At 43.4% G+C, this 26,115-nt stretch overlaps 1 protein-coding gene across 1 annotated transcript in view; it reads right to left on the reverse strand.

Moving 5' to 3' along the window:
• The window catches only part of brip1 (BRCA1 interacting helicase 1), a 42,923-nt gene that overhangs the window by 5,323 nt on the left and 11,485 nt on the right, over positions 1 to 26,115 (reverse strand). Inside the window, exons 7-15 of the mRNA XM_069676620.1 lie at positions 25,248 to 25,469; positions 24,939 to 25,138; positions 24,713 to 24,845; positions 24,438 to 24,592; positions 24,163 to 24,340; positions 23,885 to 24,025; positions 22,515 to 22,676; positions 10,478 to 10,637; positions 10,246 to 10,367 (exon numbers count right to left, since the gene is read on the reverse strand). Of these exons, the coding sequence (XP_069532721.1) occupies positions 10,246 to 10,367; positions 10,478 to 10,637; positions 22,515 to 22,676; positions 23,885 to 24,025; positions 24,163 to 24,340; positions 24,438 to 24,592; positions 24,713 to 24,845; positions 24,939 to 25,138; positions 25,248 to 25,469 (1,473 nt within the window). The remainder of the gene's footprint in view (positions 1 to 10,245; positions 10,368 to 10,477; positions 10,638 to 22,514; positions 22,677 to 23,884; positions 24,026 to 24,162; positions 24,341 to 24,437; positions 24,593 to 24,712; positions 24,846 to 24,938; positions 25,139 to 25,247; positions 25,470 to 26,115) is intronic.

The following is a 26,115-nucleotide window of genomic DNA, read 5'->3' on the forward strand; positions in this document are numbered from 1 at the left end:
GATCTGACGTGACAACATGATCCCGTCAGGTCGTGTGTAAGGGGTCAGAGTCAGCCGACGGGGTTAAGTCTAAAAGCCTGAAAGCATCAAAATACCAACAGAACATGAGGCCAGTTTCTGCAGGAGCGTGTCTGTTAAACTGCTGCAACAGTAGTTCAAGTGTCTGAGAATTGTCCTTTGCTGACGCCTGCATGAATGACTCTGGATCTGAGTGCAGCTGTGACATCGCATCAGCCAAAGCTTCCAGTATGAGGATAAATATAAACGCCGTTACACCAAACGTTTCAGTCATCTCGCCTTCTTGATGTTGGCGTCTGTGTTTGTTTCAGGTTTCTTTAGTGCATCGATTCATAAGTCAGCATGAATACGAGGAAAACATTTAAATAGCAGGATTATCTTTAGAGATTAGCGGACCGGGAGCACGCCGAGATGGGCAAGGCAACACTAAACTTTAAGACAATAAAGCTGATTTTAATTTTGCTCTTTTATTTGATGGACTTTTCTATTTATTTACAAGCACCACACAAGATGGGAAATAACTTGATACAGAACGGCTACTAAACAAAGAGGGTTTCATGCACGTCTAATAATGATGAACAAGTTGGATTAATCTCAAAAAATTAAGAGGATGACGGATCTAGGACAAAGTTAACCCCAAACAAATACTACTGAGGACCTGAAGGGCTCGGATCTAACCGCCCCTGTAGACGGATGCGTTCTGAAGGGGGAACAGAGGGGCTAAAGAGAGGCAATGGCGGCGTGGTGGGGGTAGGAGGGGGCAGACAAGGTGGTCTAGGTGACATGAAGCATCCCTGCACAAAAATGCCAGGAAAGCATCCAACCATTTGCATCTGTCGCTGCTGATTTTAGCGCTAACCTTTCAGAATTGACAAGTGAAAAGTTCAGCTGGCGTCTGACGGGATGCCATGCAAGGCAGCCTGCTGAACGGGGCTTTAACTGCTTTTGACAGGTACCGTGTGTTCGCCCTGAGCCACCAAACACGGGGGCCGTGGCAGGTACAGCCTGCTCCCTCACGCGCATCACGCAATGCCACTGTGGCCTGTCTGGGCATAAACAAACAAGCAGAGTCACAGGAAATCCTAAATGTCGCCCCAAAGTTGGACTATGACTAATAACACCTTACCTAAGAAGCAGGAAAACAACCGAACAACACCTGCCACCTTAGAAAACCTTCACACAGACACTGGAGGACTTTATATGAGAGATGTTTAATCGCAGGTTTTATCTGCGTTAATACAATAACCGTGCAGGCTGTCAGTGTGAAGCAGCTCATATAACCATGTCACTGGAAGTCTTATTAACGCTGCTGGCCTCTTGGTGAGATGTGTGCCAACGTATGAGACACCAGAGCAGTTAAAGAATCTACTTCTAAAGCCACAGCTCGAACAGAAAGGCCAGTAGCCCCGAGCCGGCGGTGTCATCTAAATCCAATCACAGTCCACTTCAGCGTTCGAGCCATCACGTCCCCGCTCCGTACCATGTCATCCTCCGATCTAACATGACAGGTTGCATATGTGAAAAAGCCAATTCTGGCTGCTAGCAAGTCTCGCAAATGTGCAAGAAACCACAAGCTAGAAGGGATTAGTTAAAATGTCAAGAGATCACTCGCTTGCTTTGGCCTTGTCCTCTACAGCTACCTGTTCATCCCTAAAAACATATATTTGACCAGTAGGCATGATTCGCAGCTGAGCGCATCTGTTTGAGCTACATTTTACGCAGGGTGTGTGTGTGTGTGTGTGTGTGTGTGTGTGTGTGCGCGCGTCAGTGTCAGTGTGCACGCCCCTGGCAGTCCGGGACATCTTGTGCCTGTCACTGAGATTGCTGAGCGCCTCATCTGCCACATAAGGCCGAGCTGACAGCTGAGTGGCTTGTCTTGAAAACAGTGACCATGTGTGTGCGGCACACACACTCGCATCAGACTATCACACTGCTTTCCAACGTGCTCATGGATCAGCTCACACCAAAACTACACACAGAACACAACTTATTGTTTTGAAATCGCCGTCTAAAGTTGCACAAATGATTGAAGTTTATTAATTACAAAGATTTAAGTTGCCAGAGTTTAGTTGAGTCTTAATGTTGCAAAAACTTGAGTCTTCCTTTAGTCTGGTGTCTGTCTCGAGAGAACGTTTCTGTTATCTCAGGCTTGTTTCAAACGATTTCACAGTTGCAAACTATTTAACAACGTTAGAATGAAATCATGAAAGTTTTGCTGGAGTTGAGCCGTGTTTCTGTCATCAATCATTTGCTTTAAGGTCGTCATAAAATTCAGTCTGAGCTGCTTTAAGTCGCCCTTTTTCTCGTCTTGGCATTAGGGCTGCGTCTTTTTTGATAGTCGACTAGTCATCAATTATTGAAACGATTAATCGACTACTCAGATAATGAAATGCACAATTACTTAAAGGAGAAATTCACTGGAAAAAGCCGCTGTCAGTCAAAGCTGGAGTTCTCTGTAATCGATAGAACCAATAATATTTGAAATTGGCGCCATAGCTGTGCAGACAGTTGTACAAACAGCTAGTGGTTTCACCAATTCTACATTCCTACAACACCCAGCATGCATTGCGCCCCTCCCTCTGAAAGGAACGGCCCAGAAAGAGACGCTGGAGTGAAATACTACCGTTTCTCTGCAGGCAACGGCTCAGAGCGGGACAGAATCTGAAATATGAGGAGAATATACCGGTGGATCGTCTAAAAACTCTTCAGGTCTGCAGTCGACATTTCAAACCTGACGATTTTGAACGAGAGAGGACTGAGGTTGAAAATCGGCGAACTGGCCCTTTAAGGTCTCTTATTTAGCTCTCAGCTTAAAATGTAGTAGGAGGTTGTTCTAAGCATGTGCTAGCTAACAATTAAGACGATAAATTCAAAGAGTTCTTCATTCAAAAATGTCTTTTAATAAACTTTGATTTGACTCCTACTGATTCAAAAGATCATTAAAACACCCAACATGTTTTTGTCCGTTTCAAACCTACGACAGACTGAAGTGCTGAAATAAAAAATACATCAACACAAGTCCAACGTGTCTTCTCTTCAAATGCTCGCTCATTACTGACGTGCTCCTGTGATAAACAAGGTCCTCTTTACAATCCTGCAGGCGAACCTTTTCTCTGCAGCGTTGAGGCTGAAATGCTCCCAGACTTTACAAGTGTTAGGACGCGACGGTGTTGCATCGGCCGCCGCCATTTTGCTATGTTTTGTTCACTTGTCGCTTAAATCTAGTTTAAATCTCTAAAAATAAGTTACTGAAGTAAATGTTTTGGGGGGATATATGCATTTAAAATCTTCACCAAAGCTGTTTAAAACATTATCAAACCACAGGAATGGATGGTGTGAAAATGCCTGCGTCGTAAAAGGGTAAATGAAGGGTTGAACAAGCATCAACAAAGAAGAATGTCGACTCAGACGTCTTTCTAAAGCTGCCCGTGGTGCTGACAGGGAGAGTACAAGTGGGGATCATGTGTTACAGCCTTCCTCCAGTGGCTGATGATAAAGCCATGTGTACAGTGTCTTGAGTGAGCCTGGAGCATCTATCATTCCCTCTTGACGATTTCCATAAACTCTCCAACATTCCTCCAGAATCCCTTTATCCATCCGTTTTACATGCTCGCAGGCCTTTGAATTAAACTCCTCTCGTGGTTGTCTTTAATAAAGAGCAGCAGCCAGAGGTTGGCTGAGCCTGTCATTAAACGTACAGAGATGCCTTATCAGTTGTAAGTGTCTTTTTATTGCTTGTAAAAGCTGCTTATTGTTTGACTCGCTCACGCAGGACGTGGCTGCTCACTGTAAAACATGCCATTGGAAAAAACTCAACATGAATGTAATTCCACCTTTGGCAGGGCTTTCTCTGCAGAGGACTTTTCAAGTTCAACCTTTGATCTTTGTCACAATAACACAACAGGCCAGTAAAATGCCATGCTATGTGCTTAGGCTGCAGCGTCGGAGAGTTATGCCTGTCTGGGAATGCAGGCCGTGCAGGCATCTAAAGTGCAGGAGCAGTTTAAATGGAGAGAAGCTGGGCTTACACCTCTTATCCTAGCAATGGGGTGCTGCCGTGTGAGTGCGGCGTAGAATGAATGAATTAATATGTCTGGGTCCATGTGTGCTCTTAAGAGAATGTGCACATGTTAGCAGTAGAGCATGGAAGTGACAATGTAAGAACATGTCACGCATGTGTTTGTGCTCCTGTGTGGGAACCAGGGAGCCGGCCTCAGTGTGAGACATGTGGAGTAAATATGATCAGGTGTTAATGTGGAGCCTTCACGCAGGTGACAGTGTGTTAAAGGAGAAATAAACCCAACACATTAACACCATTATAATAAGAAGCAATGCAGCTACTGGTGCTTTAAATTACAGAAAGGAGCTTCAAGCAGAAGAAATGAAAACTAAATACATCCTTAATCTGCAGACAAAAAGTTCTTTCTCATACAAGCCATGTATTAAACTGTGATTCTACTTCAGCTCTGCAAATGATAAACATTGATTCATCAAAATCAAAATGCTTTGCAGAAAGAAAGTGACAAAAAACAATGTCTGCATGAAACTTGAGTTTTTACTTGTTAGGGGAAGACGAATCAAAGAAGCAAAGAGCTTCTTCTGTAACAATCATGGGGTTGATTTGTGAGCTTAATGTTTATGAGGGAAATCCTGAAATTCTAAACTTAATCCGAGTTCTTGAACATGACGTTCACTTCTCATCCAAAAGGCTTCTTCAGCTCTAAACTGAGATATAAGCCTCTGTAAGTCATTAGTATGCTAATAGATGTGACATCAGGGGAGAGTCATTAACCTGGGCTGTTGACATGCTGGCAACGAGCGTCATTAGTACCCTCTGGTGTTGATGGATCGTTAGGCTCACATGAACCTGAGTGAGATTTCAGCTGTTTTGGGCAGAGATGACAGAGGCTGAAATTTCCAGCTCCGTCTATCAGTCTGTTTAGAGCTGAAGAAGCCTTTCAGGTGAGAGGTGAAGCGTCTTCAAGAACCAAGTCCAGCTGCCTTTTGGATTCATCTTCGAATTACCATGACCTGAATGACCGAGTCAAAAATCTTCCACTGTACCCAAGGAATGTATTTTTAGGGGATGCAAATCAAACCTTCCCTACAGTTGAATACCATTTAACAGAGCCTGCAGGCGGTTAACGCATCGTAACGACTCGTAACAGCATAATTAAGGCCGATCTTTTGAACACTAGGCCCAGCTTCCAATAACCGTACAGTGTAGGTGAGCCGAGCTGCATTGAGCTGCAAAAAAAAGTTGCTTTGCAGCTATTTGAACAACACTCTGCAGCTGCACCAGGAGGTGAAACTGCACATTTAGAACAAAATAAGTCAAGATTACCATGTTTTCGAAATAGAACCATTTAGACCAATGCTACATGACTCACAATAATAATGTATCACACAAAGAGAGGGTACACTAAATCCTAAAATCTGCACTGCACTGACTATACAGCTGTGGAACCAAAAATCTATGAGCCATTGCCTGTGCATTTGTGTTTGTGTGACCCCGATCGTCTCTGTGACGGAGTGCTGCAGCAGTATATGTAACTAGCTTAGCATGCTACGAGGGCTAGCTGCACGGCTTTGGCGGTCATTAGTGTCAGTGTCCCCCTCCTCTCAGCAGTGTAATGGGGTTAGCTCAAAGACCTTTGCAGCCCCCAGGGCTTCTCTGGGGGCCACACTGCCTCTGCCACTGGAAGAGGAGATAAAGGGGGAGGGAAAGACAACTGGAGAGAGGAAGCAGGAACGGCAAAGCGGAGGGTAAAGATGCAAAAAAGGGAGAAAAATGGAAAATAAAGAGAATGGAGACTAGATGTGGTTGGTCAGTTACATCCAGGTATTTTAAAGGAGCAGTTCGCCCCTGGAAAAAGCCGCTGTCAGACAAAGCTGGTCTTTTCTATAATCGATAGAACCAATAATATTTGAAATTGGCGCCATAGGGGAGACAGTTGTACAAACAACTCGTGGTTTCACCCATTCTACATTCCTACAACACCCAGCATGCATTGCGCCCCTCCCTCTGAAAGGAACGGCCCAGGAGTACAATACTACTGGAGTACAATACTACTGTTTAGCTGCAGGCAACGGCTCCGAGCGGGACAGAATCCAAAATACGACGAGAACATACCGGTGGATCGTTTAAAACTCTTCAGGTCTGCAGTCGACATTTCAAACCTGACGATTCTGAACGAGACGTGACATCGGAGGCGGGCGTCCTAGATTGAGGAGGTGCAGTTTAGCGAGCTCCCTGGCCTCTGCCTGATGCGTGTTTTATGCAGTCTGGCATTTTGTCCCTACCATAATGGCATTAGCTCCCCATAACAGCATGAGAGGACTGAGGTTGGAAATCGTCGAACTGGCCCTTTAAGGCAATCAGGACCTTAACAATTGTTTAAGGTAAGTACAAAGTGAAAGTGTCAGCAGTCGCCTCCACCGGCCTCGCCTGATCCTGCTGCACAATTATGACAAGATGTGGCAGGAGACGGCGAGCTCTCTGAGGGGCTCAGCACTTGTAGCAAACAAACAAAGGCCGTTGATGTGGAGCTCAGAATCTGTCATTAGAAATGCACAGTCTCTTCACGCTCGGCCAGCTCCACCTTCTCCCTAACTAGCTTTGGCTCCCTCAATCCTCCCCCTGGTGCTGCGCGCCATCCACCCGCCTCCTGTTTTATTCCAGATCAGGAACATTATTTTACAAGTTTAAAGCAGCAGAGTTACACCAAGAATCACTTTCATGACACTGAATACTGAGTTTAACTGGAGGAATTAGGATACATATCGTTTTCTTTTATGTAAGACGTAAGATGTGTTGTTGAATCACAGAAGTAATTGGCTTCTCCTTAGACTGCCCGTGTTTTCTCCTTATGTGAACTCAACTACTGAAATTATATCCGGTTTGCCGTCTTGAACCACGTGTATGCAGCACAAACAGTTGAATGAAATAGCACCGTTTAATGTTAAACTATCACTGTAAGCTGCTGCATCAGTTTAATTAACCTGGCAGCTTAACAAAAGAATAAACTTCTTCCTTAATATCTTCTCCAGCATAGGACTGGTCGTCATATCAAATGACTCAATCCAAGGATAAGATTCCCAGTGCTTCACCTGGGAACCAGAAATATCTGGGAGCTCTTGCAGGTACGCTTGGTGCTCCAGATACGTCACCCATTCAGAATGATTTGGACCAATAGCTGTATATGAAAATGGACGATGTGTCTCTGTCTACTCTCTTTATACAAAACACTAGCAAAAACACCCCCTGTGAGGGGCGCTGCCATCCTGCGCTGGTGACGTCTTTTGGAGCCAGAGCTGCGCAGTAGAGATCGGCGAGTGGAGCCGCTGCAGCCACTTCCACAAACCTAAACACATTTAACACACCGAAAAAAACACCGAAGATCCGGCACGTCAACGTGTTTAACAGCAGAACAGCTTCTTGTGTCGGTCTGAAGCAGATCTTCACGCTGATGGAAAGTTCAATGACTGTAGTGTTAGTGTTAGTTACGTCTCCTCTCGCCGTTCCTCCTCTACTCTGCTACTCGGGAACAGAACGCTGCAGGAGCCCCATTTGTCCACGGAGCTGTCAATCAAGAGGCCACACCCCCTTTTTGTAGCATCAAATAACTAATTAAAAGTAAACTTGTGAGAAAAATGAACACTTGGACATAAATCAGCATGATAAGAACTAACTATAATGACAGAAACCATGTTTGAGAAAAATGTATTTGACGTGTATTTTGATTTTATAGTTTGACTCAGTTATGAGCTATACTGCAGTGACTACCCAATGACAGCACCATTGATGCATTTACGTAAACACCGGCTACCGTTGATGTGGAACAGCTATTGCATCAGCATTAATCTAGCTGGATGAAATTTTAAATAACGCACACATTGTATTGAGTATTGGCTACTTAAACATGACATGCCAAACATCTGTGCATCTGTACCTAGCCTAGCAGCCTAATGCTAGCTACGTGAAATGTTTCATCGCTCTGATCTGTTGGAGAGTCCAGAGGCATTTTAGTTTGCATCTGTAGTTCACGCCCCTCCGAAATCAAAAGTGCAGTGAGAGGTCCAAGAATGATTAACATTGAGAATTGGCCCAGCGATGCCAGGCTATCCAGTGCTATAACCAAAACAACAAACTAATTAAAGGCAGTGTTAAAAAATCAATAAATCAAACCAACAATGTGTTTTTCAATTTCTAAAACAGCTGCCCTCAACAAACGCACCTCTAACAGGAGCAAACAGTGCATGTGTTGGGACTACTTTCAGCGGCAGGATTACTTTTGTGCTCCGGGAATTTTACTGAAACAAAATGAACCTGAAATTGGAAAGCATATCCCGCAATAAAAAAACAAAACAAATACGTGTTGCTCTGTCTCTAAACATGCAGAGCTTGAAGACCTCTCATATGAATCATGTCTCAGTTATTTCCCAGAACAGCTGACCAGTGTTTTTCAGAGTCATCACTTAAACACAGAGAATACTGGTGGATTCCATTAGATAGGCACGATCTTACGTGGACTGTGAACGCACTTTGATCGTTAAAGCTGTCAGAAGCTAAATGTTAAAAGAAGGTAACAAACATATCCTACAACATCGGTGCTGAAACAAAGCAGAAAATGAAAGAACACATCTGATGGAGAAGAGGAAGCAAAGTCCTGCGAGCTGACAGTGGTAGAGCTGACAGCTTCGGCTAAGGTGAAAGGGTCTGGGAAGCTTCAATCACCCACACGTCTGCCCACACTGACAGATCAGGTTAGTGAAAGCTCCGTCGTGCCCTGACAGCAGGACGTGGAGGAGTAAAGGGGAGGAGAGGAGGGAGGCGGGGAGAGAGTCAAACTTAAAGGTCAACTTTATCTGCTAAGGACGGGGCAGACACAGCAACATCGCTCTGGGATTTTTTTTTACGGATCACCAAAAAGAGACGCTCTTATTTGGGTGTGTGTGTGTGTGTGTGTGCGCGTGCAGGAGTATATCTGTGAGGTATATTTTTGTTTTCATGGGATCCACAATTTGGCTTTCGGCCAAAAACAATGAACACATGGACATTTCACAGACAATGATTTTTAGCATGATACCAGTTTTTATCAACAACAGGAAAGCGTTTCAAGTAATGAAGGAACTTTTTTTTTTCACAGGCAGCAGCTTGAATCTAAAAACAGCAAAACACTTTAATTGTTTCAGCGACACCCGCATGAAAAAGAGTTCAGGTGGAGCGACACGTTTCTTAATAAAATATAAACACCACAATAGACTTGTGGGCTGCAGTTGTGTTACTTATGTGGTGTGTCATCTATCATATCATATAATCAATAACGGTGTTAATCAGCATGACATGCGCAGTAACAGTAACTCACCGTCTCCTACTTCCTGTTGGCACACACAACCTCACGGCGTGTGTGCGCTGCACATGTAGCTGCTTAAAGTAAACACCCCGCGGCAGACTGCTCCGTTAACGGTCTGTTTATGTGGCCACAGCGTTATGCAGCACCGGGAGGAGTGCCGCTGATAACAGGACTACACTCACGGAAAAGCCCCTCACTTAACTGAAAGCCTTGATCATCCAGCTGACATTGTGTGCGACAGCAGCAGCAGCAGCAGCAGTCGCGTTTATTTACAGTCTGAGGCAGGTGACACACATACCCCTTTCCACCCTGGACAACCCGCTTATAGATGCCCGTTGTCTCTTTTCCCATTGCCAGTGAAGTATCCTCCTGTCATTCTCCTTCTGCTGCATCACCGTCTGACGTCACAAACCCGCCGGAGACAGGGTTAGTAACCAGTGAAGATGTTATGGTGGTTAGGTCTTTATTCTATCTATTACTCATTCAGTCTGGTCATCAAACTTGGCGCCGACAAATTTGAAACGATGTTCGAGCGCTGCTCGGACGGAGATGGGCGGAGTTTGTAGCTGAGAAGACGAGGAGTCGCAGAAGTTACCGACGGAGCATAGCATCGCGCCGGAAAGGGGGCGAAGATTAGCGTGTCGACACGGGTTTTGTGTTCTCATCAATGCCGATCGGAGCCGAAGCGATAATTACCCGGGTCTGCTGCAGTCATCCTACCCAGGTCTGATTGTTGCCTTTCCCACTAAGCAAAAAAGCCGGATGTTCGTGGGTCTTAGTGGGTTTTTTGACCAGTGGGAAAGCGGCTACAGACTCTGCAGCTCAGCGGTTAGTTCACTCTGTGTGGATGGACTGGAGACATTTCACTTACCTGGAGATCTTTGATGTTTGGGAAAGGAATTCCAATGGTGATCACGGCTCTGGCATTGTCATCTGTGAAGTCTAGGCCTTCACTGACCTTACCCCTGCAGACAGCAATCAGCAGTGCACCATCTACAACAAAGCAAACACATGCAGTATATATATTAACCCAGAAGCAGGAGCACCATCATCACTCTATGGGTAAGGGCTAGACTAGATCATATAAGGTTAACCAGTCTCACCTCTTTCCTCACAGTACTTGATGGCATCGTAGTACGTATGAAGCAGCTCGTCAAAGTCTCCCTTGGCTCCTCCGCGAGGCTCTGTGATCACAGTTTTCTTCAGCTCCAGCTTGTCCCAGAGACCCGTGTTGATCCATCGGTCCCGCAGCTTGTCCAGCATCTGATCAGATCACAGGAGGCACCATGATAAATACAGATGTGTGCTGTGTTTTTATTGGAAACAGTTGATCACATAGAATCAGAGTCCTGGGAGTGACTCTACAACATGGCGGAGAAAAAGCAGCTTCTATAGGATTGTTCTCTATTACAGAAGGCTCTCATCAAAGGTGCTACAAAAGGAGCTGAATGAAGGTTTAAAATGAAAACATCTTCAAACTAAAGCTTTCCTTTCTGAGAACTTTGATCAACAACTTATGTGAAGTGGGTCCAAAGCAATGTAGCAACTTTTAAGAGCAAACTTTATTAAAGATTATTAACAGTTGGGGCTGAAAAGATTAGTCGTCATTGTTGGCAAAAATTGAGGAAAAATTTGAAACGAATTTAACTGTTGATAATTAGCTGGTTACATCATCGTGCATGTTTTTCATGCTGCGCGGACATAACTTCGTTCTGTTTGGCTGAGTTGCTGAGGGGTGAGCCATCTCGCATCTTTACCATCTCTGCTGAGAGCTGCACATGCAAATCAGCGACCAGGAAGCAACAGGTAAACAAAACGTAGCAAAATGGCGGCGTCCGATGCAACACCATCATGTCCTAAAACTTGTAAAGCCTCAGCGCTGCAGAGAAAAGGATCGCTTGCAGGATCTGTAAAGGGGACCTTGTTTATCATGGGAGCATGTCGTGCGAGCGCTTGGAGAGAAGACACGTTGGACTTATGTATTTAGTCTTTCAGCACTTGGTCGTTGGTTTTAAACGGACAAAAACTTGACGTTGGATTTTTCTTTTTTGTATCTCTAGCAGCAGCAAAGTTTATTAAAAAACATATTTTTGAATGAAGAACTCATATTTATCATCTTTATTATTTGTTAGAACACACTTAAAAGAACCTCCAACTACATTTAAAGCTGATCGTTTCAATAATCGATGACCATAGACTATCGAAATAGTCGTATGTTGCAGCTCTATTTACCATTTCTTAATTACCCAAAGCCACTCGTTACCACAGTGTGTGCCGTGACCCTCTGGCGGGCCCTGAATGTAATGCAGGTGGACCACAAGAGGTCATTTACCATGAATAAATAAATAAAGCTTTAATCTTTCTATTTTTAAAATTTACTGTTGCACTCAACCGTTGGCTTAAGAAGTTGTCACAAGTGTGGATGGATCATTTATTTATAAACCCACTTCATGAAACATTTTACAGTTTTTAAAATACAAATATATTCGGAAAGACTTCATCTTAGCCTCAAGAACGCTGTGCTAAACGTTTAGATGGACCCGAGAGTATTTTTTATTTCATATTTGGCTCCCGTCCTTGCTTATTTTGAATTTGTATCAATTGAAAGCTGCTGTGATGGATTTCTGTGATGTTTGGGAGGATTGTGAATCAAGTATTACATGCTAACAGGCCTTAGGAAAAAAACAATACATCCAGGGAAATGCTGTTCAAGGATGTAGCTGTGTGTAAAAACTGTATGCCAAGTAACTGTGGGGAACAGCATTGAAACACATTATGAGCCAGTATGAAACACAAAGCTTACAACAAAGAACAGGAAGTATTTAGCTACCCGACGTCTGCCCCCGTGTCCTGAAACAGCTTGGATTTCTTTTCTTTACTTGCACTGTGCAGAAAGCTGATGGCTTTAAACCCCCTCTGTAATAAAATCACTGTTCCTGCACTATTGTTGGTGCAAAAAGTCAGCAGCTCTCGGGGGAGGCACATTGATCTAAAAGCCCTCATCCTAGCATGGCTCCACTGTCTGTGCCGTGCAGATTATATCCTTGAATAAGCATGGCTTCACAATCAAAGAGCAGCTTCACTGGATTGGAAACGTGTTAGAAGGGTCAAGTAGAAGTTCTTCTCGGAGTCAGCAGAAAACTTCCCAACATGGTGATATTGTGTCGACTCGTAAAGCCTGAGCCGAACGCAGATGGTGCCACCAGATGGAGAAAGGTGGGTAGTATTTAACAACATCTTGTCCTTAATAGTGCACCGGTTCTGCTCACCTGCGTGAAAAGCAAACTCAAGTTTCCCAAACAGAAACGTTCTCAGCGGGTTTTGTGCAGAACAGAGGAAAACATCAAAAGCAGACAGGGAACTGAGACAGTTTGAGAGCGTTGATAGTTTCTTGCATGCCAGTGTGACGGCGGTGAAATGAAGCATGGGGAAGATTTCGTCAGGTCGTTGCCTCCTAAAGCAAGTGAGGGCAGGACGCGTGCATCAATAAAACATGGCACATTCACTGAATATGCAGTGTTACATCGACAAGGACCCCCCTTACGTGCATCTTCAACTCAGAAAACTGTTTGTCCTTCAATTGCTTTCCAGTGCAATCCTTAGCGCAGGATGAATAATTCATGTTATGTACTTTAGGCAGATCTACCACTAAACAAAACAGCCATTATCTGCCAGGCTGCACTTGGAAAGGAGCCGATTCCACGAGGACAAGATTATGGAGCGAAATGCCCTCACTGACGAAAATAATTGAGACAGGGTTGCATCAGTATAGTAGAAAGGCAGACTACACAAACCAACCACAGATCTCTTTTGCTGTGTGTTTTAGGTAGCCTAAAGAGAGCAGGACGCCCAGTTTCTTACATGGACAGTGTGGAAATCGGATGTTCTCACAACACGAATGGCAAACAAAGGTATTAAAAAGGAGTCAAGTAAATTATAAGACTCAGTATGCCTGATATAGGAGTTTTGTTTGGCGCTGAACTGAATAAAAAAGGTGCAAAGCCGTGCACAGACGGCTACAGCTATCGAATCATGTTAGGATTGCTGATGACTGTCAGCCATCGTCTTGTGCCCAACACTAACTTATTCAAAAGATCATTCAGCCTCATAAAGCAGCAGCAGTGTTAAAGATGTATGTGTTATATCCGTTGTAGATATCCATCTACGCTCTCAACTATCTGCCTGACGAGTAGGCAAAACTCCTCCACAGAAAGGAGTTGGAGGACCTGCAGAATTGGACGCTTGCAAGAGGTTGCCAGTTCATCCTTGCTATATGTTTGCGTTAACTTGGTTACCACCTGTTAATCAAATGATTGGTCTACCTGTCTATCAACCTGAAACCTACTGCTGCAAATCTGACACAAGTTTTTCATCTTTGATGGCCTGGAGGGTCTTCATTGTGAGCAGAACATGATAAGCAAAGATTTCCAACACCAAAGCATCAGTTAGGCTCTTACAGGCGGAGTTGGGAACGCTTTTCAAAGTTATCCGTTCGGATATACTCGCATTACTTTTCTTGCTGTAACGAGTAACGCTTTAGTTCTGCAAGTCAAGCAATCTGTTTTGTTACTTTCTCAAATGTAATCTATTACTGGAAAAAAAATCACCATATTTCTCTTTTCCTTTTGTCGCCACAAGAAGAAGGTCTGCGTACCAGCAGAAGGTAAACACAGCTGTGTCAGTGCGCAGGTTTAGCTAGCTAATTCAGCTAGCGAGCTGTCAGAGAGGACAGCGTTTACTTTGTGGACACATTATTCTGAATGTTTGGGTGAAAGGGACGAGAACAACATGACGGTGAAATGTAAGCTGTGTCTGGAGGAGAAGTGCTCGTCAGCTGTGAAGAGCTCGACTTCAAACGTGAAGAAGCATCTGCAGCTAAACACAGCTCCACAACACTGGTGGGACTGAGAGCCTGTGTTGTATTGTTGTCATGGAAACAGCTGTGCCTAATACTGTCTGTCTCTGCCCAGTTCACTGTCAGACTGTTAGCATCATAAAGAGCTGTAAAGGTTATACTGCGTCTGTCAGTCCTGTTATCAGGCTGCAGAGTTACAGATTATGGGCCGTAAACGAGGCGATGCAATGACGAAGAGTCGATACATTCAAAGGTAGACGTACAGCAGGCGACACGCCGTCCTGAAGATATAACACACATGTGGAAAGAGACGCAAAGGGGCTTTCATTTTTGGTCACGCAAAAGTAATCTAACCCGTTACTTTTCTCAGGAGGTAATGCAGTAAACTAACGAGTTACTTTTAAAAGTAACCTAACACAACATTGCTGAAAGGGTAGGAAGTTGTACCCTAACGCCCTATCAGGTTTGAAATCACAAGGTTTGATTGTAAAACTAAGTTGATGCCTATCAGCAATCTGCGCTGGACAATGGCATCATCAGTTGGCCTAACACTTCTATATTAGACCCATTCATACATTCATATTTAGAGACCTCAACCGAGAGTAGGAGGAAGGTTACAGACTCCGATCAAGTAACTTGCTTTGTTCAGCAGAAGCCCCGATGTGGGATTAATGTCTGTCACTGTGCAGACAACTGATTGTTCACACACTGGTCTTCCTGGTTTTCCACATCATGGCCACTTAAAGCCTTAGACAGTATAATTTGTCTGAAGTCCACAATCTTAAACAACAGACTTATGGGCAGAGGGCGTAGTATAAGTGCACCAGCAACAACACAGGAACAAATCATGAGTAAACTGTAATAGTAATTTGCATCCCATTACAGGTGTTACTTTTATTGCTTCAGACTGTTGTAGATGTAGATGTAGACCACGTAAGTCACAGGTCTGGTCTGATTCAAACGGCGAGGATGCAGGTGTGAAGCGTTTCACTGTGCAGTCAAACGGATCTTTAGCACCTTCAGCAAAGGCTTTCAGCCATGCGAGTGTTAGACACTCAGCACAGAAATTACAGACACAAATGTTACATACATGAGCACCTTCATGAATTATTTAGGTACAACATCTGACAGAGACCTGCTGTTTAGTGGGCAGACTGGGCCGGGCTAAGAAGTTTCCATCTGAAGGCTCAATTCACACATCTGTTTGTATAATTTAAAGGAAAAAACACAGAAAACAGGCCAAGAAAATGCAGTTATTTCACTGCATGACGAACAGCATTACAATTAGTAAGTACGTGTTTTTATTAATGCAAGATACTTAAAGCACAACAAATTACATGTTAGAAAAAGAGCTGCATTAATTAAACAACAATTCTGATAATCAATCGTTTCAGTCATTTTCAAGCATCAATGTCAAACATTTGTTGTTTCCAGCTTCTTATATGTGAGAATTTGCTGCTTTTCTTTGTCAAAAATGTTACTAAATGAAAAGTCTTTGTGTTTTGGACGGTATGTTGGACAAAAGAAGAAATTTGAAGATGCAACTTTGAGGTCTGGGAATTTGTGATGAACATTTATGGTCAATTTAAAGACAAAATGTTTAATGATACTGAAACTTAAATAATCATAAAAATAATTGGCAGATGGAATGAAAATGGAAATAATGTTAGTTGCAGCTAAAACTTAAGTTTAATTTTTGTTAATCTAAAATATATCTATATTACCAACGTATTAAGACTCTTAAATGTTACTTATATTTTGTCCATTATTTCTTTCAATAGATTAAATAGGACTATATAGACTATAACCTACGCTGTTTGAGGCTGTTGTATTTGTGGCACATGCAGCAAAGCCCAGTTGTCCTCTCCTTTAATGTTACCTTTACGCTATAGGGTTTCCTTGTACTTCTAAACTATTATCCTACTTGTCCTCAAAAGACAGGGAAGTTGTGAAGTCAAAGTAAATATATTTGTTGCCCACCACTTTCAGACTTTAACAAGACATCCTGAAGGAGCACAGTTAGGGATCCTGGGCATCATAAATGGGAATGAGCAGTATTTAGCACATAAGAGGGCACAACAAAGTGTGAATAATTTATTGCCCTTTCTAGGCATGGTAGGTGCAATGTTCAGCCTCTGCCAGCAACACGGTAAAGTGGGCCAGGCCTTTCTGCCAATTGGGACAGGGTGGTGAAACAAGTAGCTAGAAGCAGTGAACTGTAGTCTTTCTCGCACTTTTACACTTCCCCTCTCTTTCCCCCGTACTATCTCCCCATCTTTCACCTCCTCTGCATCCGGCCTCTCTCTCTCTATCTCCTTCCCCGTGTCCCCGGTGTCAGTGAGCTGTGTGGCGACACATCGCAGCTTCTCTAGTGCCTGCTGAATTATGGAAGGGGTCTGGAGGCGACGGCATTAATGAAACATGCAGCCAGGAGCCACATTTCGCAGTGGCGAGGGGAGACGTGTTGTTGCGGTGTAAATTATTCAGCCCCAAAATATCACAGCAACCATCACGCCAAGACTGGTGGCAAGAAGCCACCTGCCACCTCTGGCCTGCCACCCTTCCCCTGTCGTCTGCTCTACACATCCCAGCCACACCGCCGGTGACAACGGAGCGCTGCAGAAACACTGCTGCTGCCCAGAGACGAAGACGGCCACTGATACAACTCTTCTAATTTTCACTAAAATACACAGTAAGATGTATACTTTGAGACATTAACACATCTCACACCTATCAGAATATTATTATTTATTTATCACAATATTTCACTCTCTACACTATGTGCAAAGATACAGTATGTGTGAATACAAGTATCACTTCTCTAGAGCGGATATTATAGCGGGTGATAATTGTTACATCTCTCGGCAAAATGCAATAAAATGTGAATTAAATGCATTAAACTGTTGATGTTAGTGTTGGACAGAAGATATAAGAAAATCAAATGTTTTTGTTGAATCCAAAATAATTGTCCTCAATTTCTCTTCTCTGCTTCCTCGGCCAGCTAACCTCGCAGGCACAACTAATTTGTTGTTAGCCGACAGCTTGCTGGGGCTTTATTTGATTGTTAAAATGTAGTGAATGCATGGTCCATTTATCCAGTGATCCATCTGATAGGTCAATGTTTTGCATGCTAGGGGACCAAATACAGCAATATATCATCGTCCTGACTCCTGCAATACAGTTATCAATAGTCTGCACCAAATATCGATATTTTAATTTGCACATATGCGGCGCTCTAAACTGATTTTCCCTGCGATTCTGACTCACCGCTTCACTACTTCATGACTCCTCGCGGTGGCTTAATGTGAACGGAAATTAATTGGCAGAAGAAGAAATTGACAGCAGGATAAAAGAAGAAGACGACAGTGGGATAATTTCAGGCAGCGGTTAAGAGACGACACTTTCAAATCTCAATACTAATTTGATCTATAGTTCTGTGAATTTAATTTACAGACTGAAAACATTGTTTCATCTCAGTATGAGCCGAATTGCAGTAAAAAAAACAAACATGAATCCTGCACTTTGCCTTCAGTTAATCAGATATCATGCTGTATCATTATATGATTGTCTTGCAATATAGCGATTATCACAGAATTGCTGTATCATGATATCGTTATTGCGGGCCACGTATCGCGTATCGAATCGTATTGTGAGTTACCCTGTGGTTCCCACCCCTATTGCATGCTGTGTGTAAACGCAAGGTCAGCACAAATAAAATAATTTATCTTACACATCAAGTTTCAGGAAGTCTTTTGCAAAGTGTGTATTATATTTGTTTTTATTAGTATGAAAAAAATATTTATTGGTCAGCGCTAAATCGGAAAAACCTAAGAGTTTAAAGGACACTGCTGGTCAGATACTATATTTTTCTTATTTTCGAGAAATTTCATGAAAAGACAAATACAAAAAAAAGGTTGTATTGTGTCTGAAATGTTCTGATGACTGATAGACAGGGTGGCAAAATCACATGTATCTCTGTTTTGTGTCATTGTTTACTAAACTGGGCTTTGGACTCGTGCTGATCGGACAAAAAAGCTATCATCAAGAAATCATTTTGGACTCTGGAGGTTTTTAGATTTAATATATGCTTTTGTTTAATTGTATTTCTAACACACTAGCAGCCACATATTGGTGCTGCAGTGTACTGAAACAGAACAAGCCGAACGCTGCAGCTACATCTGACCTGTTTTCCTTCAGTCCGAAACTCTAAGCCTCCCAAAAAAAGCCCCAGCTTAGTGAAACAGCAGTAACCCCGAAGTTTCCACTGTAAAAGCTCATATAAAACATCACCTCAGCTCTTAAGATAATCGGGAGGGATATGCTACACTGGGCAAATTGACCCATGAATGTAATATTCTTCCAAACACAGACAGAGAGAGTCTCACTCCAGCAGTCCTGGAGCTGTGTGATTGGTGCCTCAGATGCCCCTGAGCTGCAGCCGAGGACGGTGCGTGCTGGTGGGTGTTCACCCTGCAGTCCGCTTTGACTTTGATTTGACACATGCTCTGCGGAGCACAGGCGCCAGCGCTGGGTGTGTCTTCACACAGACAGCGAGGCGACATCACCTAATGGCCCTTATCTCAATCTCCTTTAAAAGCATCTTGTATTCCCCGCCATCTTTTCACCTCTGCAAAACCCTCCTTTTTTTCATAAACCATCAGTCGCCCTCTCTTCACTGCAGCTTTGGTCCTTCTCTTTGGCAGCTGGGACCAGACGGCAGGGCCCTCTGTGGTTTTAATGGGCATTAACTGGGGGGCTGTTGAGGCTAAAGTGCTACAAAACCACAGTGAGGCTCTCTGGGAAAATGTGTGTGTGAGACCATGATTACAGGCGTGCTTTGTGTGTCCGTGTATCTTAAAAAAGACATTTATTGAGCGGTGTGCTGGTGCCCAACATGCTCTTCAGTTTTGTTTGCACTCATTCAACTGCAGTGCACCAAAGCAATGCTGGGAAATCAAAGCCTCGTGATAGAAATATACAGAGCTAATTTTGACACGTCGGATTACGACTGAAAGAGTAATCAAACCTTCTCGCAGCAGCGGGACGAACAGGTACGCAAGGTGAGGGGAGAACGTCCACTAATCCTTCATGGATGGCGCCCATTATCGACTCCATCCACGATCAGTTAAATAAAGATGAACCTGATGTAATACATTTCCAGCCAGGTGTTGCCAGCGCATGCGCATCCTGATGTGAGGTGACAATGACATTTAACCACAAAAATCTTGTCAGTTCATCCGTGAATCCAAGCGGATGTTCGAGCCAATTTTCAAGATATTTCTTCCCGGTGATCTTGAGATATCTCGTTTAAAGGAATGGGATGGGAATACAGGTCGAAAATGTGTCTTAGCAGGAAACTGTGATTTGAAAGTGAAGTTGACCTTTGACCTTTTGGGTGCAAAATGTACTTCTTCATTTCTATCCTATTAGACATTTAAGTGAGTTAAACTGTTCTCACAGTAACCTTTGACAACCAAAATCGTAACCGTGTGTGTTTATGTGTGGGCCGAAAACAGAGCCTTGAGGTACACCTCCTAGAACCTGCAGACCTGTTTGCCTCACTGCTCTCTCTTTATCACAGAGCCAATTGTATGAGGGGCTGATAGTCATCACTAGACACAGTGAACAGGGACGTCTGCAGATGACCTATCCTCCCTGTGTTGCCCGCACACACACAAACACACACACATCACAGGGCAGACGGGACTCAGCGGCACCAACGAGGCCTCCACGGGCTCCAATTAATACCCCAGCCCTTCATATCCCCTCATCTCCTCATCTTTAAGAGCTGACTGCAGATTAAATATTAATGCTTGAGCGTAGAGAGAGAGATAGAAGACTCCTACATGGCTATCAATAATAAAAAAACATCCCACAGCTTACAGTCGCTCCTCGGCTGGCGGCGCAGGCTGACAAAAAGGAAGGTAAAATGAGAAAACAACGAGGCCCAGGGTCTTAGCTTCTCCTCACAGTGTCATCAGCTGCTTGAGGAGGCAACTGGATAGCAAGCGAACAAGGACTGCATAGAATCAAACCGATGATCACTGCATGTGACACGCTGAAATACAAGTTGAACACGAACCACGTAAATACCCCAAAGGCAAAAACAAAATTTGCCAAGGGCAAAACACAACCGTGAATGTCCAATGTTTGTAAGAATACAATGTGTGCTCTTAACAAGATATTACTCATCGCAGTAAGACGCAGTATGTCAGTGGTTGCTGGCCTCCATGACATTATATATTTCTAGTTGAAACAGCAGGAGAGAGTTGAATGAAACGGCCAGAGAGGTGATTCAGAAGTTAAAAAGTCATGATTACAGCCTGACAATTATGGGATGTTTGAGGAGCAATCTTCTCTGTAAAGGTGACCATTTGGGGAAAAGAATACGTAACATTCTAATTTTTTACTGTTTATGATGTGTACATGATGGGATGTAGACGACCCCAGAGAGGACATACGATTAATCTGAAGGGTTCTGAGATTATAAATGATATTGGGAAGCAGAAAACACTATGTCTGGTCCATTAAAACATTTTCACACATTTCTCTTCCCTTTTTTCCGGTGAATAAAGGAAAATGTGACCTTTGAAAGCTATCTTAATCAAAATCCATGCACATTGCAACTGATGAAGGTGGTGAACAACAGTCATTATAACCACCACATTATATTGGAGTATCACAAAGAGTAAGGTTTAGACTTGCTCCATAAATGATGAGATAAGTTCTGTTCTGATTTGGCGTCATATAGATTAAAAACAACATTGATTAATTGATTGATAGTGCTCAAACTAAATTTAAGGTATGCAATTTTTACACGTGCAAAACTGGTCTTCCATGGCAGTAAGATTTTGTGAGGTTGGATGTTTTCTTGCTTTCCGTGGACTGTTATGTTTGCCATAACACGTATGTGTTCCTTTGATTCTTTAAACACTACTAGTAAATAAACAAAGTGCTTTTTAATTTAAACTTACATCTGCTCCTTTTCCCACAGTAAGTATGTCCACCGACCAAAATTGCTAATTGAAGTAACATGTGCAATGTGGACAAACACACAATGATAAATGAAAATCCACTTGACCCTCAGTAAGCTAAAGTGACAACTGAGCTCCGGTGGACATTAATTATTCATGAACAAAAACGCATAACAAACAAAGGGGGACAAAGTGTCTATGAGTGCGCTCTCAGAGGCGCCCTCATTAACTGAAAGAGGATACAGTTCTGTGAGGATGACGCCATTTAACAAGTACTTGACAAGTACCTCTATTGATTAGTCCTGATCTATTGTAACATACGACACCGCCGACAGCTGCCTCTTAGCAGTGCGATCTGCTGGAATCCAGACGAAGCTTTGAAAACCGGTTTTGCAGAGTACAAGTTTAAAGAAATACCTTTAAAGAACTAAAGCGAAGACATGACTCCAGTTTATGTTGTGGTGTCCAGCGCCTCCAAGTGGTGAAAAGTTAATGTTCAGACCACAAACAATCCACCATCTCTTCAGTGTTTGAAGTTTAAATTTAAATGCAAAACCAAGAATTAAGCATCTAATTATTTTATATCCATGATGCAATCACCAAAGTTAATAAAACTACTTATTCAGGTGGTGCAGAACAAAACCCCTCCAATATATATTACCACTTTATACCTTCAAATGTTAATTTTGGGATACTTCTTTTTCATGTTTAATCATGTACGTTTCTATTTCATAATGACTCACTTACATTTATTTTTATTTATTCTGTGTCTCGTATGATTTTTGTTATTCCATCTCGATCCTCTCTCGGTTATTCTTTCTTTAAAAGTAAAAGATCAACATTAATGGGACATGTTTACACTGAATTCATCTTCAATAATTGTCTCTCTCTGTGCTCCTCCTGGGTCAAGCTTTTTAGTTTGCATGTGGCGTGCAGGCAGAGACCAGTGACTGTATATAAAGATGGACGACGCGTCTCCGTCTACACTCATTGTACAAAACTGAAGCCAAAATAGCCCCTGTGACGGGCACTGCCATCTTGCACTGGTGATGTCTTTTGGAGCCAGAGCTGCACATTAGAGATCGGCAGGTGGAGCCGCCGTAGCCACTTCCACTCAGCAAAACACACACTTAAATATAGGAAAAGAAAAACTCGAGATAACGGGATAAATCAGTCGAGAGCTCAAGAAAACAACCAGAAGTTACTTGTTATCATGGAAAATTGAAGTAAATAAAATGTATGGATGCATGTCCAGGGTCCAGTTAGGGCTTCTGTATGTTTCAGTAGACTATGCTGTAGTCATGTATTTACCTTGTAAGAAGGCAGGAAGCAGAGCACCCCTTTAGCCACGACCTGGCAGACGTGGAGCAGGAGGGCGCCCACCTCGTCCTGGAAGGCGTACGTTTCAGCGTGTTGGAAAGTGGCACAGAGTTTTCTGCCTTGGGGTCCTGCACCAATAGTGCCCACCCAAACCTGAGGAAGGGAGAAGACATGTAAGTGCATATCAACAATATAATTAATTTAATATATAATCATCAAAGATCCAACCATGAGCATGAGCATTTTAAAACCAGTATTTAGCTCTCATGTGCTCTGCTGGATGAATTCAGAATCTAAACTGTGAAGGGTTGTTTGTCCGGCTTCTACAGTCTTCATATAATCTGTGACCTAATCTGAAACATTCTTAATTATATCTCTAACAAATTATAATTTCAAGTTATATTACCACCATGATTGTTGCAAAAGATTTCCTGTACCGAGACTGTAAAACCCAGATTATAAATCCTTTGAATTATTCTAGTATCCCTCCTCACTTCCCTTCTGAGTCTAGCAAAGTAAAAACACCACATTTGCTTTAGCTGAGTTTCACTGCAATCACACGGTCAGACTGTGACATCTGCTGGACAGAAGTGGCACTGAGACAGATTCAGTCTCAGATTTCCAGAAGAAGATTCACCTTTAGTATAGATAACAGACTTCTACCCTCTGACACAGAAGCAGCTCGATTTCCCAACACAGATTAACCTCTGAAGACTGATGCCGATAATCATACATCTTTTTCTGAGATGAAGCTTTCAGAACACTTTGGGGTTGAAATGAGACCCATATATGTTCCATTGATAGTCACCTATAGGCCACTATATGACCCAACAATGACTAAACATGGTTTTGTATGTATATTTTATTCTGTTTCAGAGTTTGGTATTTCCAGAAAAACTTAAAGTATATGCATAAATGTTTAGAACTAGTTCCGCACTTACGGTGTTTTCTGCATCCAATAAAACTGTGCCTATCATTTTTAAGTCCCTCTGCCGTGGCGATAAACTCTACCTGTACCAACCAAAGCAAAGGACCAATGAGCTAGCATCCCATGCTCACCAACCCCTTTGAGTATGCTCCCACTCTCCACACTGTTCGCCTCACTGATGTTATTTCAAATTCTGCACATCCTCTGTACAAATATTTAAAATATATACTTCTATTTGTGATTGTGTATTTTAAAATTACATGCAATTCCTCCCCAGCATTATGTTTTGAAAGGAAACATGTCAACATGTGGAATCAAACAGCACTCTGCCGGACATTTCATGGGAACTTTGTGTCATATGTCACTATTAATCCAACTGCAGAGTAATGCACATGTCAGAAAGAGCAACAGCTGCTTGGGTAAACCTACTGACCTGGGACTTGTTGATGACGTGGTTTGCCTCCAGCTGGATGGAGAATTTAACCCCCAGTTCAGAGGAGAAGGAGCCCATGGGTGACAGAGTGCCTGATGTCAGCACAATGCTGTGCACCGACCCACTCAGGTCAGAGAAGGCCTGCAGACACAGACACAGGGATAATTAATATCTAATTAAAATATCTCATATAAGGGGTTTGACAGAGTCTCAGACTTTAGTTATACAGTAGATCAGTGTGGCCTACATGGCTGCCTCTGCCACGTCTAACCTCTCACCACAGCGGGGTTAAGGCACCAGAAGCTGAGCGTCAGGACTTCTGCCTTCACTCGCATGCTCTGCCGTTGTCTTTGGCGAGGCCGAACGAAAAAGCCCTGCGCATCAGGGACATCAGGCGCGACCTGGTTCGTCCAGGCGTAGCTCCTCTGCAGAGCCACGCGGTAATCTTCAGCAAACCTGCAGACACACAGGGAACAAATCAGTGGCCAGTCAGTTTCATACAATGTACGATGGTCGATCTGAAGAAGTGGCAGGACTTTGTAGCATTTCTAACCTGCAGTTGTCTCTGAAGAGGAAGTCGAGCACCACAAAGAGGCTTTTGAGGACGGTGGAGGTAGCTGAGCTGATGGTTGGGACTTGAACCATATCCTCTTTACCATTAATCACACCAACACGCTCCTCTTTCTCCAACACGGCAGCTAAGTTTTGCTGTCACACAGAAGCAAACATACTGTATGTGAGAAACAGACTCTTACAGGACGTCTAAATATCACCACACAAGAACTCTGGGATTCTCAGTCAACACGATTGTAAAGACATTTGTTGTACCTTCAGAATGTCGAAGGTATCAGGAGTGATGCCGAGGCTGTGAAAGATTCCCACTATATCCTTCCCACTCCAGACTTTACAGGCGCTCTCATATCCCCGTTCTGACATCAGGCTTTGGCTCTCCTGGATCCAGCTTCACCATAAACAAAGAAAAGCTATCTGAGTACATATCTGCTCACATTATGAGCACAACAGATAACAAATATAAAGTCACTGAATCTCTTACTTGATGAGGCTGTAGCAGAAGTTCCTGAGCGGCTCGTGTTTGGAGCGTCTGATGTTGTTGCTGACCATCCCGTCCAGCTCGTCCCTGGACGTCTGCAAACTTTTGTTGTCTAAAGTGTAGCTGGCGCTCTCCCTCGCACAGTCCTCGATGTTGTGGGCCTCGTCCAGCACCAAGATCTGGCCGGCCAGGTCGATTTCCATCTGGTGAAAATGAAGAAGCAAGAGAGGAAGAGGAGAGGCGGAGAATAATCTTTAAACTCGACTGAAATCGTCCACAATTCCTCCACCTTCTTCTCCAAACTCGACTCACACTCTGTCTGATCATCGGGTCCAGCAGGTAGTTATATGGGCAGAAGATGATTAAGGCGTCCTCCATGAGTTCACGGGCAGCATAGTAGGAGCACGAGCGGAGCCGTTTGCCCAGTGTGACCAGGTCCTCGATGTCCCAGGCGTGATGGAGTCCGTGGACCCGCTGTAGGATGGACTGGTCCCGCATCCTCTGCACACCGTGGTAGAAGCGGCATGACCTGCCCTGAAATATACACATTTTTAAAAGAATAATAACACTGCTGATATATGCAGAAAATAGTAAAAATGCTGCTTACATTTTTAAAAAGCCCAAAGTGACAAAGTTAAAAGTTGATGTCCGGAAAACAGACAACCCACATTACAAACAGGTTACAAGGTAATCCGGAATAATTTAATTTTGTAAGGAGTAGCTGTGACGACTTCACGTGTGATTGATGTCCTGTGACTCCTGTCACAGTTTCAGTGCTCTTCCTCAACGAGGAGAGCGGGCGAACGACTGTTCATTTGGAGCACACATCTCTGCAGAGTTGTTTAATTGCAACGACACATCATAGAAATTTTGTCGCTGCAAAATGCATGTAGCGGATATAATGAGCTAAACACAGCTCCACAACACTGGTGGGACTAAGAGCCTGTGTTGTATTGTTGTCATGGAAACAGCTGTGCCTAATACTGTCTGCCTCTGCTCAGTTCACTGTCAGACTGTTAGCATCATAAAGAAATGTAAAGGTTATACTGCGTCTGTCAGTCCTGTTATCAGGCTGCAGAGTTACAGATTATGGGCCGTAAACGAGGCTCTGCAATGACGTCAGAGTCGATACATTCAAAGGTAGACGTACAGCAGGCGACACGCCGTCCTGATGATAAAA

This window comes from Semicossyphus pulcher, unplaced genomic scaffold (genome assembly GCF_022749685.1).
Source record: "Semicossyphus pulcher isolate SPU_LCO1_2020_fin unplaced genomic scaffold, fSemPul1.0.p SCAF_26, whole genome shotgun sequence".
NCBI classification, from domain to species: Eukaryota; Metazoa; Chordata; class Actinopteri; order Labriformes; family Labridae; genus Semicossyphus; species Semicossyphus pulcher.